This window comes from Carassius auratus, chromosome 11 (assembly GCF_003368295.1).
Source record: "Carassius auratus strain Wakin chromosome 11, ASM336829v1, whole genome shotgun sequence".
NCBI lineage: Eukaryota > Metazoa > Chordata > Actinopteri > Cypriniformes > Cyprinidae > Carassius > Carassius auratus.
Window position 1 is genome coordinate 1,175,003 of NC_039253.1, and position 15,949 is coordinate 1,190,951.

Sequence of the window (15,949 nt, forward strand, 5' to 3'; positions counted from 1 at the left end):
ATTATGTAATTATATGAGTTGTGTAAATTATATTACAGATATAATCCACCGATAAGAAGGAACAATTGTTTAATAGCTCCCCCTTGTGGACACAACATGAACTCGTACATGTACTCCAGGCTACATTATGAATAGATTTCGATCCTAAAGACAGAGGGTCAGCATGCAGACTTGTGAGTCATCAACAAATGAGGTCCAAGGACTTCTAAGAAACAACAGAAGTCAATTTCATTTCATTTTAGAAATGTTATTAATTGGCTTACAGCATGGTATTTTGTTGACCTCCAGTTCCAGAATTCATACTGTAGGGATGGCCATTTACTGAAACTCAAATGTAAATATTTTAATATTTTGAGATCTCCTGCTGTAGAAATCATGGTCCGGAGGCACACAGACCGGACCAAAAGGGCGTCAGTGATTAAAGCGACAGGCGCTCGAGATATCATTATTGTATCTGATTGTATTAGTCTATAATAGAATGATTATCAAAAAGAGCAAATGGTAGAAGCAGATGAACACAAAACCGAATAACAACAAATTTAGAGAGGATAAACTGTGCACATAGGTTTTAAACACTTTGGCTAACTTATGTTGCGCCGCACATGTATCAAATGTGCATCCTTGGAAGTGCAAAGTTTTCTAGCATATTTACTTTAACTTCTCTGGTATAAATCAATGGTATGACCCATTTCTGATGCGGCCAAAATTACAACAACAGTACAGAAAAACAGTACAGACTTCAGAAACTCAAACACAGAGAGTACACCCAGAGATTTTTTAATGTAATACATTTATTTGAGCAATATACAATATAAACACATCAAGCACTAGGGGACATATCAGGTCACAGTTTTGGGGGTCCTGTTAGTCTCCAGCCTTCCTTTTTTCCAATCTTGGTGAACATAGCCAAAGTTCCCAAACCAAAACACGCTGTGGTACCTGTGATAGCACTGTGTGCTAAAAAAAACAAAACATAAAACAAACCCATCAGCAAACTTCTTTAACAACAACAACAAGACACCATTGCAGCTTATATATTGTATTATATTGTACTTACTTCGTGCCCCGAGGAAAATACCTGAAGCACATCCACCGATGAAATAGTTGGTTGGGTCGTCAGGTGCTTCTCTGGCCTGTGCGCTCAGACAAGTGGCCATTCCAAAGATGGCGCCCATGGCGGCTAAAAGGGTTGCAAACAGGAAGTAAATTATTGAAGCAAGTGTGTGTTGCCATCTGATATAACGAATTTAAATTAAATATGTATCTACTGTTCTGACACAAGGCCAACACAAGCAACCGTAAAGATAGTATTTTATAGCTGAATGTAGTACGTCTGAATTACATTCATTGTACATACATTATAGAATATACATTCTAATGGTTACTAAAAAGTTATTCAAAAGCAGCAGCTATTCAGAGCAGGGCTCGACATTAAGCTTTGACGTGAGCTTGTCCTTCAGACAATTAATCAATCATTCACTTGTCAGATTTAAAAAAATTACTTGTCCAGGTTTGTTTTTTTTTCGTGGCACAAATGTAGGTAATTTGTTCTGAAGCAGTCTCATCAGTGCTCTATCAGGTATAACTTTAATCAGCATATGTATTATATTTGCCTTAAATTGATTGCTGTTACACTTTTTAACTTTATGAAGGACAATATTTTCTGATTAAATATACATGTCTCCATTTAGCTCAAATTCTTACATGTGATCAATACATTAAGTTAGAATAATAAGACACTATGTCTGTCACTATTCAAATGAAATCAGTAAAAACAAACTCCATCTGTTCAAATGCATGAATAATGTTATTAGATTAATGTTTTACTTTTTTGCAATACAAATATGAAATGTAACTTTTAAATAATACAGGTCAGTTAGAATTTGTTGAAGCACCAAAAACACATTTTGGTCCAAAAATTAGGACTTTATTCAGCATTGTCTTCTCTTCCGGGTCTGTTGTGAGTGCTTTCACGATGCTGCTGACCGGTGCACCCAATAACAAAGAAAACACATCAGCAGCGTCATACATCAACAGCGTTCAACAGCTTCAACAAATTTTAACTGACCCTCTGATGTCACATGGACTACTTTAAAGATGTTTTTATTACCTTTCTGGACATGGACAGTATACTGCACATACATTTTCAACGGAGGGACAGTGTGTGTGTGCATATATGCATGTATATATAAAGAGAGAGAGAGAGAGAGAGAGAGTCTGCGTTGACATTCCTACCATGAGGACACAGTTTATTGGTCTTACCCATGGTGACAGTGCCAGATGTTGCTCTGGTCAAAGCCTCAACAGCTGTTTCAGGTGGAAATGCCACAATGTGGTAAGCAGAACCTACCAACCCTGCAGAACAACAACAGAAGTAGTAGTAAAGCACATGAAGCTTTCTTTAATAAAGCATCGTCGGCATCATTATGAGAGTCACACAAACAACACAAGTAAGTGAGGCATTAAGCAAATCCACGACAGGAAACTTATAGCAGCCCTTGATGTTATTGTGCAATCACAAAATACACGCTTATGCCACTTTACAGTTATATAAACCAACTAACCGACGGAATTAAGCCGAAAATATGAATTTAGCACTATATTACTAGCTAGTGTGCATGCTAGCAGCTTAGCCTTTAGAGTACATAAACAATGAACATGTTAGAAACCACGCTTAAATGATCCGTTAGAAACCCTAGAATCCAGAAACACCGCAGACTGACCGATGGCAGTGGCTATTTTGGTGGTAATCCATGTTTTGGCAACGCAGTCTTTGCCCTCTTCCAGATCCCAGTAGCCCATTTCTGCATCAAGGACACGACTGAAATATCGCGAGAGTTCTTCTATTCGGGTTTATTGGCGGCTGGTGCACAAAAGAGTGCAATACTGCCACCAACTGCTATGGAGTGTGAAACACATTTCCTTCTCCCTCTAAAAAATTATATCCTCTCAATTTAGTTTCTCTAAGGCAGTGCAGTCATAGGCCATAAAATGTATCTTTTGAGCTAAAGCTTCTTCTTGATCTCATTCTCCTAATGATGTTGTGGATCTAGTCGCATTCTCACCATCCTTCAATCCGATTATATAGAAACCGAGGTTATTAAAGGAAACTATAAACCATAAAAAGTTACTGGAAATATATATATATATATATATATATATATATATATATATATATATATATATATATATATATATATATATATATATATATTTGAATTAGGTGACTGTATGTAATTTATGTAAACTAGTCTTTGAAAAACTTAATTTTATCATTTAGATATTATTTTTAATTACTGATACAATCTAATTTTACAAAATGTAGGCTAAATTAAACGGGTATATTTTAAAATATTATTTTATTATTATAAAAACTAGATGTCAGCACATTCATATTATTATAATTAATAATAAATAGGGCCCCCAAATCTAAAGCTATATTTGGAGCCTCGCAAGTGCATTTTGTAATCACTGCTGTCTCTCTCGGTTTTATTGACTCTGATTGGCCAGCGGCTCCAAATATCATTTCCGGGTCAGGAGCTACAGGTTGCTACGAAGTTGGTGCAGATGACACGTCAGCTGACTGGGAACAACACAAACTACAACACCTGCTCGAATAAGATAATGTCACAAACCTCCGAGCTGCATGTAAACGCGCACTGACTGACGACTGTCGGTGCATTACAGAGTCGCGCGCCACTGCTGTAGCATCAAGCACGCGGAGATCGAGAGAGAGTTCAGCATCATTCAGTCCAGACTCCAGACCCGCGGAAGATGATCAGCCCAGCGGTGCGGCGTTACCGTGGGTGAGAAAGAGCTTACCGGGCTGGTGCTTTCTTCTTCCGTTTCCCGAGCATGTCGTCCCCGTCGCCGGTGCAGATAAGAGAGGCGAACGCGCACCTGGCGGCGCTGTACAGACGCGTCACGGACCTGGAGCAGAGGCTCGAGGACGCGGAGAAAACCGTGCGCGAGCAGGCGGAGAGCCTCATCCGCAAAGACGAGCAACTGCGAGCAACCACGCAAGAAATCACGGAGGCCAAGGACAAGTAGGAGAAAGAAAATATTTACTTCCTTAAAGGGGAAGTTCATCCAAAAATCCAAATTCTGTCATCAATTGCTCGCCGTCGTGTCGTTTTTAAACCTATAAGGCCTATGTTCATCTTGGGAACACAAATTAAGATATTTTTTTATGAAATCCGAGAGCTCACTGACCCTTCTTGGACCGCAACACAACTACCATGTTTAAGGCCAAGAAGCATAGTAATGACATAAGTAAAATAGTCCATGTGACATCAGGGGTTTTGCAAAGCAACGAGAATACTTTTTGTGCACAAAAATAATGACTTTATTCGACAGCTCTTGCCGCCACATGCCGCCATAGTTCAATTCAAGTTTATTTGTATAGCGCTTTTTACTATACAATTTATTGCAAAGCAACTTTACAGGAAATTAAGTTTCTACAATTTTAGTTGTAGCTTAGTGAAAAGAATATCATGATGCATGTGCTTGCTTCTGCATCATCTAAACAATGCATGCACATGGCGCTTAACACGCTCATGCATGGTTGTTTACTTGATGCAGAAACAAGCACATCCGTCGTGATACTCTCCACAATGGAGATTGGATGAGGAGGATAAGAGTTGTTGAATAAAGTTATTTTTGTTTTCTTTATGCACTAAAAGTATTCACGTAGCTTTGTAAAAAGATTATATTAAAGATGGATTATATTAAAGATTTATCTTCAACATTTCTGGACCTGGGAATATTACAGTTGTGTGTTGCTGTCTATGAAGGGTCAGAGTGCTCTCGGATTTCATCAAAAATATCTTAATTTGTGTTCCTAAGATGAACGAAGAGTGGGTAATTAATGACAGAATTAAATTTTTTTGTTTAAACTAACCCTTTAACACAATCGTATGGTGCAGTAGATGCATAATATTGCATTATTTGACGTCAAAACCATGTATACGCTAAATCAGAAAGCTCAATTAAGCTACTGTAAGCAACTTCTGCATTCAAACTACCTCTGAAATAAAACATAACCGATATTATTGGATACGATGGTCTTAGAAAATGCAGATGGAAGACAGACAGGTTACTGTTTCCTAACATGTTTCCTCAATCACTCTGCTGTTCAGTGTGTCCAAACAGCTGATAAAAGCATCACAATAATCCACACCACTCCAGTCCACCAGTTAACTACTTGTGAAGTGAAAAGCTGCGTGTTTGTAAGAAACAAACCCATAATAAAAATGTTTTTAACTTTAAACTTTCACTTCAGGCTTAAATATGAGGCTGTGATAATGCTTCCTCTAGTGGAAAAAGTCAGTCCCTGTCGTCCTCTCACATCAAAACCAACAAATATATTTGTTCAGAACTATATTTGATTGTGAAAGTTGCTTGACCTGTGCATATTTCTCTCCTGATTCAGATGAGATTTTAACTGGAGGATACGTTATTATGGATTGTGGTTTCAACAGCAGCTGTTCACAGTTAAAAGCATCGTATTGATGGATTTGTTGATGTATTTATCAGCCGTTTGGACTTTCAACAATAAGATCTGTGGTTAGAATTATTCAATATAGTCACGCCTCAAACATGAATTTTAAAAAGGCATTGTTTTTATGAACTTTACGTTTTTTTTTACAGCCATATCAAACAACAATTATAGTCCTTATATAGCAACTGTTTTCCAAAAGAAATCAGCCTCAAATTAATTTTTAGATGTCATAGATAATTTTGCAGAACAAAACATGAAAATGTTTTCAAGTAATAAGCAGCCAAAAAATAATTTTTTCGCCACGTTTACTCTCCCTCAAGTTATTCCAAAATTGCATGAATTTCTTTTTCCATACTATGAACGTCAATGGGGACCAAGAACTGTTCGGTTATCCAGATTCTTTTAAACATCTTCTTTTGTGTTCAACAGCTCAAAGAAACTGATACAGTTTTGGAGCAACTTGAGGGTGAGTAATTATAGACAGAATTTTCATTTTAAACAAATCAACGACTGCTACTCTTAAAAAAAAAAACAAATTGGCTAAGGGTGAATTAGCTGTCCAGATTGGCCTACAAATTGATGTTATTACTGAACAGCTCTATTCCGATTGGTGCAACTAATGGTGCATTAACTACAGCTTTAATTAAAAAGGGTACTTTTTATCTTTATTTTTCATGTAGAGAGATTTTCTTCCTCCATGAGAAGCTCTGTCAATCGGAGGAATCCATCCATAAACTCAACCAAACGATTAAGGAAAAAGATTCTTTAATCGGACAGTTACAACACCGATGTCAGCTGTTGGACAACATTTGCAAAAGCCGTCCATTTTTGGACAGCATGCTGGCCCAGATGGCCGAGGCCGAGAGGATGGGGCCTGTCAGTGACTTGGGGAAGCCCACGACCAACAGCTCTCTCAAGGACGGAGAGTCCACCTGCAGCCCCAGCGGCCTCTCCAACCACAAAGACTTCTCCCTCAGCGAGGACGACTCTGACGATCAGGAATTAGATGGGGTTGTGTTTGGGACCACAGTATGAGCCTCAGTTCAACTGCTCCTCATCTCAGGTTTAGCAGCCTGTGTGTTTTACGGTTACAACTGATTCAGTGTCTGTCAGAACATCTGTCGTATCATAAAACAGGTTACTGGAGTGTGAATGGGAGGCTAGTGTAAAGAGTGAAAGCCTGGTGAAGTCTGGCTAATTCTGTTCGCAAATTGGTGCAAGCATGCCACATATCTTTTAGATTTGTCCCTCAGATTACTGAATTTTAGGTTCAGTTTAAAATAACTAGTTAATTTATCTTTATTCTTCCCTTTTTAACTTTTAAATTTGCATATGCTTTATCTCTCTGTTTATACCTTATGGATTTATTGCGTCACATGAATGTTTGAGAAGAACATCTTTAAAATTTGCGTTGAAATGAACTGTTACATGCAGTTAAATTTGTTACCATGATTTTTAAAAGATGTTTTAGAGATGTAATATACTGTGACATTGCATGCTTAGCTTACCGTTTTGTCGGAGCCACTCAGTGAGCAATTTGATGCAAAACAATTTTTTTTTTTTTTTTACAATTATGATGTTTATAAATATTATGTTAATTGATACAATTTGTATACAACAGAAAGTTCCTGAAAAACAGTTTTTCCTCCCCTGTTGTTTAAAAATTTGTGCTGGAAACTCACAAGTATCAAAAGTCAATAAAGGGAGTAATATACAAAAGGAGTGCGAGGCTGCTGTAGAAAACATACGCTGTAACTTAAGATGCATGTATATATTTGTGATCTATGCAGTGAAGTTGTTCTCTGAGAGCCTCCCTTAATGAAACCGTTCTTAAAAAAAGAGCTTCTCCAGATAAACCGAGCAAATCCAAGTGAGCTAAATGCATTTACAGGCTCATGGTTAAGAAATCATAAAGAGTGTAAAAACACTTGTTTGTGTTGAATATCTCCTAGAGCTGTTACCTGCGTTGAATGAATCATGTTACATTTTACATGTTAACATAAAACGGCTGACCTATTCGCTGTTATTTCGGTTCTAATGTGATGCCAATGCATATAGATATGGCGTAGGCCTTTCTCCAAATTCATTTTATCGTTCATTTCATTCGGCCAAGCAAAATCAAGTCTATGCAAGCCTGTCATGTTTTGCCAGATGGAGCCATAATGTTGTGCATGAGTGCACTGATGATGGGGCATTATTCATGTACAGCGTGTCATGTGTCCTGTTTAGATGTGATGGTTACACAATATTTTCATGTTCGTTTTAAGAGTTACATGTGGTTTTGAACTGCAGCATGTTACATATTGGGGCATGCCATATTAATCTTGCTAGTGCCCTGTACAGAAGTGAATATTTTCCCCTACAGATGAAGCAGTGCCTCCAAGACTGATGGTTACTTGTTCAATGGATTTATTTATTCTGAAAAAAAAAAAAGTCAAATAAACTATTTTGTTATTCTTCAGTGCTTAATGTGTACTTCTTCCTGATGCTTTGTGCGACTCGTGACTGTAAATTCACGGAGAAAGCCAAGGTTTGCTCTATGAATGCAATGTGATTTCCATCATTCTGACAGAAGCTTTAAAAACATCCCAGTAAACACTACTAAAAGGGATTAGAAAAGTACATTTGTAGCTCAACTTTATGATTTGAATTGGTTTCGGTGTCTTTGAAAGGTCCTTCCCTAAACCAGAGGTGTCACCTAGAATCTAAAAACGCAGTAGGCTTGCTACAAAAAAGGTGGATATGCAGAAAATAATTCAAATCCTAATATTAAATAACATTGCATTCATTAAAATTGGAGTACAAATTAATCTTTATTTCAATATTTAATCAGACACTTTTTTTTTACATTATTTCCATTTTCACTAATAGGACAAATAATCATGTTGCATTAAAAGTGCTTCTGTTGCATTGCACTCATACAGACTCCGTGGAGAGAAAACCTTATGATGCATGTTTAATGGAGTCAGTGTGGTAGCAGCACCTTCCCTCTACCAATGCAGTTATGAAACCCTTTGGTCCCATCAGGGCCGACAGGCTGGCGAACAACCAGGACACTTAAAGACCTCATTATCTGATTGGGTGACACCGAGTCGCCCATCTCAGGCTGAATGACCTGGGCGGCATGTTTACGTCTCTGGACCCAAGGACTGCTAGTGTAGCCCAAGTCGTCTGGGGAGAGCTCACCCGTGCCCTTGTACCTGCTGGAGGAGGACGCACCAGCTACATTGGGAGAGCTGCTCAAAGGATGTGTGGCCAGAGGAGAGGTCACATGACTGCAAGGAAAAAGCATACGAGGCAGAAGAGGGCTTCCTACAGGACTGCCAAGGGGATTCCTGTAAGGGTCAGAGCGGAAAGTCGAGACCCGTGGGATGGCGAGGGGGCTGCCGTAGAGGGCCTGAGGACGGGAGACTCTGCGGTTGGGCCGAGGCGAAGCCGGGGCAAAATCAGACTCTGAAGAGCTGCAAACAGCCGAATCCTCCAGAGAATAAAGGAAGCGCCTGGACTTTCTGTTTGGCCTTTTTAAACTCTCATTGTCAATACCTTCTTCAGACTCTTCCTCCGCTAGACCTTGGCTCCATCCTGGTTTACGTGTTCCACGGCTTCCCAGCAGGACCGCGCAAACGCCCCTTCCTCCCTTCTGCTGCTCTTCCGCCTTCAGGGCTTCGTAGGCCTTTCGTGCGCCTTCCAGATACTCATACTCCACCACAGCACACACTTTGTGCCCCAGTTCCAGGTGTCTCTTAGTATAGCACTTCAACTCCGTAGGGATCTCTTTTCCAGGCCGCAGAATGCGGAGAGATGAGATGGTGCCGTAGGGAGAAAACACCCGCATTGCGGCTTCCATGATGCCTGGCTGCTCCACACCCGGTGACCCGTTTCCCTCGTCTTTGACTGGGCCTACACCATCTAGGAAGTTCCAGGCCAGAAGTAGCTTGCTTGTGGGGATGCACAGGAGCCAGTCAGGTACAGGAGTCCTTCGTCGCACCTTGGTTCCCATCTCATTCACTTCCAGCTGCGGAGATGCTCTTGCAGCCGCCAGCGTGGTGTGCCAGTCACGCGTCAGATCTTTAATCTATGAAAACAAGAATCAAAGCACAGACACAAATACTTTAATGTTAACTATAAGAAATGGTTAACTGGTAAATGTCTAGTTCCTTCACTATATACCATCAAAAACTGTAATTATACTGTAAAATACTGTTAAGTTTGTAACTTCTAGTGAAAGAGAACAAAACTTACACTTTGTGACAGAATTCCCCGTGTAACACTTTTTCATGTTCATAACTGTTTCTGATATTTTTTTCTTAGCAATTATGTAAATCAGTGTTTAAGGTTTCATCTTATGTTGTTAAATGAACATTTATCGAATTATTTGTGTTGCGTTACCTCGTGTCTTGTATTTCTATGACACTCTGCACCTTCTTTATAGTATCTACCGTCCTCAGCCTTTGAAAAAGCTACTTGAAATGAGTCATGTGAATTCTCTTTACCAACTATATTTTTAGGTGGTTGTCAGCCAATTATAAAGGTACAAAACAGATTTAGTAATTTAGAGGGTTGGTCTTTAAATATTACATCAGTTTTTATTATTATCCTCCTGGGACCATGAGTCCGCTGTTGACGACATTATATTTTAGTAAATCTCTCTTATCTCTTAAGGCCATTTTACACACATACTGCATAAAGGAAAATGGTAAAGCAAATAATTATTTCTTTCATAAAATAGTTGAGAGTCATCTTTATACAAAGTTTGGTATAAAAAAAAAAAAATCTTGAAACAAATGTATTGGTGTAATGTAATATATATATATATATATATATTTATTTTTTATTTATTTATTTTTCTTTTTTTAATAAAATTTTTCACATTTTTTATTTTCTTATGTTCTAAACAATGTAAAGATGAAATAAAAAATACAAAATTCACAAATCTTTTTTTTTCTTCTGGGTCTTCTGGGAAGGTCATTTTTTCCTTTTAAACTACATTTTAATTTAACCTGTAAAACATTAAGTGTAAAATTCAGACAACCATTTTTTTTTTTTTTAGGTTTTACAGTTTGTTTCGTGATGACCCTCTTTGGTTATCTCACCTTCTTGAAAGATGTCAGCAGCTTCAAACTAACATAGCCCATCTTGTTTCTTTGGACATGTTTTAGCAGAAAAGCATCATCTTCCAGATTCTCGTTAGAAAGGTAGTACTCCAGCTGGGCAGCAATCTTTTGGATCACATCATCATTTGGAGGAATCCAGAGATCACTCTCACAAAATTCCTCTTCAAAAACATCAATCAACTCAGTTGAACTCCTGAAATTATAAAAAACAAATATCTGGAATTAGTGGAATTCCCAGATCGGATTTTACATTAAAATAAAGAAACTCTTAAAATAATTTTGACATTTCATACATTTTCAGCAAAATTACAAACTTATTCATTAACCTACCCATCCAAACTGTCATTTAGCCCATCATCAGTGAATGAGAAGGGCCCCTTTGACTGCTGAATGTCTTCACAATGGAAGATGTCAGTAAAACCAGGGGAGGACATGCTGTTGACAAATTATTTTGATGTTACTAACACTGACACAACTAAACATCGAAAATATGTGCTAATTAGTTGTAAACGGTGTTGTAAACAGCCTACCTGACGGCTTTAACTACATGTTTCGCCGTAAACCGCCACACATCACCTGAAAACAGGTGATCCTTTTCAGAATACTGATTTATGCGTCCTTACGTCACCGCTAAAAACGAGGTCGACGTCATGCTTGCTCTGAAACAAACGAGGGTAAATTATAAATTCATAAGAAAAAAAAAACGAGATTTAATACATAAAAACTATAATCTTGATCCTTAAAAAAATATTATTTGATATTAAATAGTAGACTGCATATCCACATACACTGAATGATGCAAAGTGACGTTGGGAAGCATAAATCAATGTAGGAAAAAGATTGTATTTTTGTATTTTTGCAGGTGCTCTTTCCTCATCTTGATGTTTTGTATGCAGCTTCCAAAAAAAAAAAAAAAAAAAAATTATGACCAATCACACACAATTCCGTTGAGCTTATGAATGCAATGGCCAATCAGAGGAGTTCTGGTGAGTCATCGCTGAAACATCACGCTCTCTGACGAATTATCTTATCAGAAACAATAATGTGTAGATGTAATTTCAGTGTAAAAAACTTCAGCGATTATATTAAAAGTTTTTGAGAGTTCTTGAACTCTTGCTAGACTGAAATCAATGATAATGTTCATTGATAATGTAAATGTTATTTGCTCTCATTCTTTACAATGAAAGTGTTTTCATTTTTAACTTAGAATGTTGTTAATTAAACTCACGTTAAAAACACAGTAATATTAAGAATAGTATATGACACGACACATATTTAAATAAAAACACGGGTTTTATGCGTAGTTAATATATTACACAAACATTTGCATGCATTTGACAATGAGATATTTCATGACATAGTTAACACGTTTGGGAAAACTTCGAATTAAAAAGTAGTCCTAAAAAAAGTGCATGATGCCCCTGCACGTAGCCTCTTTTCCCACGACGTTAATAAACGTTTAATGGGCGTGTTAATTACTTTGTGATCCATGGACTTTTGGAGACCCTGTAGACTTTATGCAAACCTACCTTTGAGCCGACTTGTTGTGTGTACTGTGAGGGATGAGGTGCCAAGATTAAGTGCAAAGTGTATTCCAAATGAATAGGTACCACAGGGGATCCGTGAGACGCTAGTGAGCCGACCCCCCTACTAGGCTTCCTGTATATTAGGACTGTTACCATTCCTCGTGTTAAGGACAAGTTTTTCCTCACGTATGTAGCCTACCAGAGAGCACGAAGGTGTTCTGAAGTCCTGCTAATTATCTAACACTGTTAGCAGCCAATAAACACACCCAGGATAATGTGTGCTCAAGCATATTATAATGACAGTAACTGTTGCCTTTGTAGAATTGAGCGACTCGGTGTGACCGGAATTAGAGATATTGCTGATAAATACTAATAGCCTAACACCCCACAGAACCATTTTCGTGATTCTTACAACCACAGGTTAGCAAGCAACCAGTGCACTTTACATAAAAGAAGATGCAAATAATTAATGCACATTAAAATGCAAAAGAAACGTTTCTGCGTTCACATTATTAATTTCTGACTGGTGAAGCAATGCCACCAAAATGTAACTACACAATGAAATATTTTTTTTTTTTTTTTTTTTTTACATTTGTTCTTCTAAATTACCGTAGGGAACAGAAAGGTACCCCTTATATAATACTTTACAAGTTTATATAAGCCATTTACCCTGCAACTGTATGGAAAAGCCATTTTACACTTAAATAGTGAATACATATAATCACCAACAGGTGGCAGTCGTTGATAGAAGATGGTTCTGTTGATGTAGGCTACAGAATGCTGAAATGCTTTGGTTGAAATTCATAATAGCACACTTAATCACTTTTAAGATTTGACAGCAGGTGGCGCAATGGAACAGTGAACTGAATCAATTCAGTTCGACATTATTGATTTGAGTTATTGATTATTTGACTGATTTTAAAAGTAAATTTAGATTTATTTGAAATGCATAAATTCACTTGAAATTCAAGCCATGTCTAAAAATGTGTTGCTGCACTGACATAAACACAATGTGTTATGTTTTTATGTAACCATATTAGGCTATGACAGAATTTACTCTGAATATATTTCTACTGAGCAAAGTAAATCGATGAAACAATTAAATTCCCTTCAGACGTTGACCCGTGTTTATGCAGACGGGTTTCGTAACTAAAGCACAACATGGTCCCATGACAACATCAACAGCTCTGATCCTGTGACTGTACCGTCTATAATTAGCCGGCGGAACTGGAACAGCCTGGGTGATGAAAGTTCCAGGTAACAAGGAGACAGAAACTCTACTGCCTTCTAGAGCCTCTGCAGCAAAATAGTGACTTCTCCACGGATAGATGCAATCAAATTCAATGCATCATTTTCGACACTAACTATGCACGCTATTGCATCGGGACGAGAATCGAGAGTCACGAGACACCACGAATGCAAAGGAGTTTCGTACAACCGGCTTGTGCAATTTCAGGATATGCCCAAATCAGAAACATGATACAATCACTATTTCTTTCCCATATGTGCTATACTTGCGATTCAAACCCGAATGTAAATGAAAACTGCGTAAAAATCTGGCTTTATTAAGTTTTGTACATGATGCAAAGGTCTCAGACAAAACTGCAACATGCACATCGAAAGCACCAGGGAAACTCCATCATTTCCATAAGGAAATTCCATCGATCTCGGTACAAACAAATTGAAAGCTACTGGGTGCATGCTGTAGCCTACTTGCTATTTGGGGAAATATTCCCCGACTCAGCCCACGTGGGGTCTAAGCAGGAGCTTCCCCCATAACCAATGGCAGAGCGAGAGCGAGAAACCTGTGGAACATTTCTAGCCAATGAGAAAGGAGAGCGTTTCACATATCCACGCCCACTCGAAAACGGTATAAAAGCTAGAGTTTCGCTGCAAGTCGGCAGATACAACTTCTCATACAAAGAATACTGCAGCTCCTAGCGTTATTTGGATTATACTCTGGCCAGCACACTTTGACTGGATTTTAACGTTTGCGAGCCCTTCCGGAGACTTGTGGATTACTATTATTTGAAGCAAAATGACCCTGGAAGAAGTCGTTGGATGCAATATCACTGATAAAAAGTAAGTTCTTTTTTGCATTCACATTAAGTACGAATCTCAGTGAGTGTCTTACTATACAGACAACCATCCGACTGTTGCTTACCATAGTCCGCGTGTTTTAACAGAATGGACACCGTGAGCCAAGCACTGGAAGAGCTGCTGGTAGCAGCACAGAGACAAGACTGTCTTACAGTCGGCGTTTATGAGTCTGCAAAACTAATGAATGTGTAAGTATATACTTATGTCTGACTTTTACACATGCTGTTGTATTGCGTTATCTCAACAAACAGGAGACTAATTGCAATTCATTTGATCTACAGAGACCCAGATTGTGTCGTACTGTGCGTTCTGGCCACCGATGAGGAGGACCAGGATGATATTGCGCTGCAGATCCACTTCACGCTCCTTCAGGCGTTCTGCTGCGACAATGATATCAACATCCTTCGGGTGTCTGGGCTGAGACGCCTCGCACAGGTGCTCGGCGAGCCAACCACCGTGGACAACAGCGAGCCGAGGGACTTCCACTGCATCATAGTCACTGTAAGTAGATTTATAATTTGCTCATCTTCTGCAACATGCATCCAGAGTTAAATCCTTATCATATTATGGCATTGACTTATGGTGTATTTCTTGCGTTTCCACAGAACCCTCAATGCCAGCCACTCAAATGCCAAGCACTGATGGACGTGGGCAACTACTGCGAAGAGAGCCGCTGCAAGAACCAATGGATTCCTTATCTGTCCCTGGAAGAACGCTGAACGAACTGCTATGCTTTTGATGCAATGAAAGGATGAACGAGTCATTCTCTGCGAATGAAAGCAAAAGGGCTCTGCACGAGCCGCCGTGGACCGCTGCGTCATGCTAAGGGGCTGTGAGAGAAAAGTGGAGCTCTTGGAACCGTGCGCACGGGACCGGTACATTCCACCCTGCCCCTCCAGCTTATCGTGGCCTCCGTGGGGGAAAAGAAAAGTGGTAGCGGAGGAACCAGTTGTGGAAACATGAACTGTGAAAGGCTGCCTGTCGGCGAAAGCGGTGCTGGAGAGCTTGCACGCGGGCGGCGTGGGCGTGCAATGGGTTGGAAAGTGAAGTGTGCGTCACTATCGCTGCCTAGGGGGCGAACATTTTCGAATGCCGAGTGAATGATCTGTGAATGTGCCGGACTTTAGTGACTATGAACTGCAGTGGCATTGATGCCAGGCTACAAACGGACTGCAATCGCTTCTGTTACACTGCACTGAGAAGGACCGTGCTTGTGGGACAAAGTGAATTGAGTTATTGAGAAATGCATACTATGAATTGATTTAAGTTATTTACAGTAATTTAAATAGAGTAATATATGCATTGCTGCTCTTGTCAAATGCAATGTTGTTTCAATAAATTATTGATTGAGAATTGTACATCTGTCTTTTGGCTTTGCTTTGGGGGTTGGGGATTGTAGACAATTCAATGGATGACAAAGCAATACAACTGCAAATGCACTGACTGACTTCCCCTTTAGTAAAAGTTTTAAAATAACAAAACCTTTCCTGCTAAACATCCTTGCAAATCCTTAAAGTCTCGGCACATTTAGTTTGAGTGAGAGGGAACTACCCCACTGAGGTGTGAATGCATTCAGTGGAAATGTTAAGGAAGAACGAGCCATAAGTGACGTGCAAACATATCAGCAGTTTGCCAAAGGATAGTCTACATATCCTCTTGTCCTGGAATCAGCGTCATATCCTTACTGATACACAGTCAATTACGAAACC

General features: G+C 39.0%; 4 protein-coding genes across 5 annotated transcripts; 2 read left to right on the plus strand and 2 right to left on the minus strand.

The window, feature by feature from the left end:
• Positions 1 to 761: 761 nt before the first annotated feature.
• Positions 762 to 2,855, minus strand: LOC113111317 (NADH dehydrogenase [ubiquinone] 1 alpha subcomplex subunit 11). The gene is made up of 4 exons (XM_026275942.1): positions 2,724 to 2,855; positions 2,263 to 2,355; positions 1,058 to 1,180; positions 762 to 957 (listed from the first exon to the last, which is right to left on the minus strand). The coding sequence occupies exons 1-4, from the start codon at positions 2,800 to 2,802 to the stop codon at positions 845 to 847; spliced, it is 408 nt and encodes a 135-aa protein (XP_026131727.1). The 5' UTR covers positions 2,803 to 2,855; the 3' UTR covers positions 762 to 844.
• Positions 2,856 to 3,512: 657 nt separating this feature from the next.
• On the plus strand, positions 3,513 to 7,961 carry LOC113110692 (vimentin-type intermediate filament-associated coiled-coil protein-like). The gene is made up of 2 exons (XM_026274829.1): positions 3,513 to 4,046; positions 6,181 to 7,961. Exons 1-2 carry the CDS (start codon positions 3,856 to 3,858, stop codon positions 6,533 to 6,535), a joined length of 546 nt encoding a protein of 181 aa, XP_026130614.1. The 5' UTR covers positions 3,513 to 3,855; the 3' UTR covers positions 6,536 to 7,961.
• Positions 7,962 to 8,337: 376 nt separating this feature from the next.
• On the minus strand, positions 8,338 to 11,271 carry LOC113110693 (la-related protein 6-like). The gene is made up of 4 exons (XM_026274830.1): positions 11,145 to 11,271; positions 10,945 to 11,049; positions 10,594 to 10,807; positions 8,338 to 9,575 (listed from the first exon to the last, which is right to left on the minus strand). The coding sequence occupies exons 2-4, from the start codon at positions 11,046 to 11,048 to the stop codon at positions 8,466 to 8,468; spliced, it is 1,428 nt and encodes a 475-aa protein (XP_026130615.1). The 5' UTR covers position 11,049; positions 11,145 to 11,271; the 3' UTR covers positions 8,338 to 8,465.
• Positions 11,272 to 14,040: 2,769 nt separating this feature from the next.
• LOC113110695 (growth arrest and DNA damage-inducible protein GADD45 beta-like) lies at positions 14,041 to 15,598 on the plus strand. 2 transcript variants are annotated; one of them, XM_026274831.1, is made up of 4 exons: positions 14,041 to 14,222; positions 14,327 to 14,428; positions 14,522 to 14,741; positions 14,846 to 15,598. In XM_026274831.1, the coding sequence occupies exons 1-4, from the start codon at positions 14,179 to 14,181 to the stop codon at positions 14,957 to 14,959; spliced, it is 480 nt and encodes a 159-aa protein (XP_026130616.1). In that variant the 5' UTR covers positions 14,041 to 14,178; the 3' UTR covers positions 14,960 to 15,598. The 2 variants fall into 2 exon arrangements, with proteins under 2 accessions (XP_026130616.1, XP_026130617.1); XM_026274832.1 differs by having other exon boundaries at positions 14,043 to 14,226.
• The last annotated feature ends 351 nt before the right edge of the window (positions 15,599 to 15,949 follow it).

Excerpts from the sequence above, each read along its gene's own strand:
- LOC113110695 (XM_026274831.1), top strand. The coding sequence starts at position 14,179 with ATGACCCTGGAAGAAGTCGTTGGATGCAATATCACTGATAAAAA. Across the intron at positions 14,223-14,326 it reads TGCAATATCACTGATAAAAA|AATGGACACCGTGAGCCAAG; the intron begins GTAAGTTCTTTT and ends GTGTTTTAACAG. Across the intron at positions 14,429-14,521 it reads TCTGCAAAACTAATGAATGT|AGACCCAGATTGTGTCGTAC; the intron begins GTAAGTATATAC and ends TTTGATCTACAG.
- LOC113110693 (XM_026274830.1), bottom strand. The coding sequence starts at position 11,048 with ATGTCCTCCCCTGGTTTTACTGACATCTTCCATTGTGAAGACATTCAG. Across the intron at positions 10,808-10,944 it reads CTAAATGACAGTTTGGATGG|GAGTTCAACTGAGTTGATTG; the intron begins GTAGGTTAATGA and ends TTATAATTTCAG. Across the intron at positions 9,576-10,593 it reads TGCTGACATCTTTCAAGAAG|ATTAAAGATCTGACGCGTGA; the intron begins GTGAGATAACCA and ends TTGTTTTCATAG.
- LOC113111317 (XM_026275942.1), bottom strand. The coding sequence starts at position 2,802 with ATGGGCTACTGGGATCTGGAAGAGGGCAAAGACTGCGTTGCCAAAACA. Across the intron at positions 2,356-2,723 it reads CAAAATAGCCACTGCCATCG|GGTTGGTAGGTTCTGCTTAC; the intron begins GTCAGTCTGCGG and ends GTTGTTCTGCAG. Across the intron at positions 1,181-2,262 it reads ATCTGGCACTGTCACCATGG|CCGCCATGGGCGCCATCTTT; the intron begins GTAAGACCAATA and ends CAACCCTTTTAG.
- LOC113110692 (XM_026274829.1), top strand. The coding sequence starts at position 3,856 with ATGTCGTCCCCGTCGCCGGTGCAGATAAGAGAGGCGAACGCGCACCTG. Across the intron at positions 4,047-6,180 it reads ATCACGGAGGCCAAGGACAA|AGAGATTTTCTTCCTCCATG; the intron begins GTAGGAGAAAGA and ends TTTTTCATGTAG.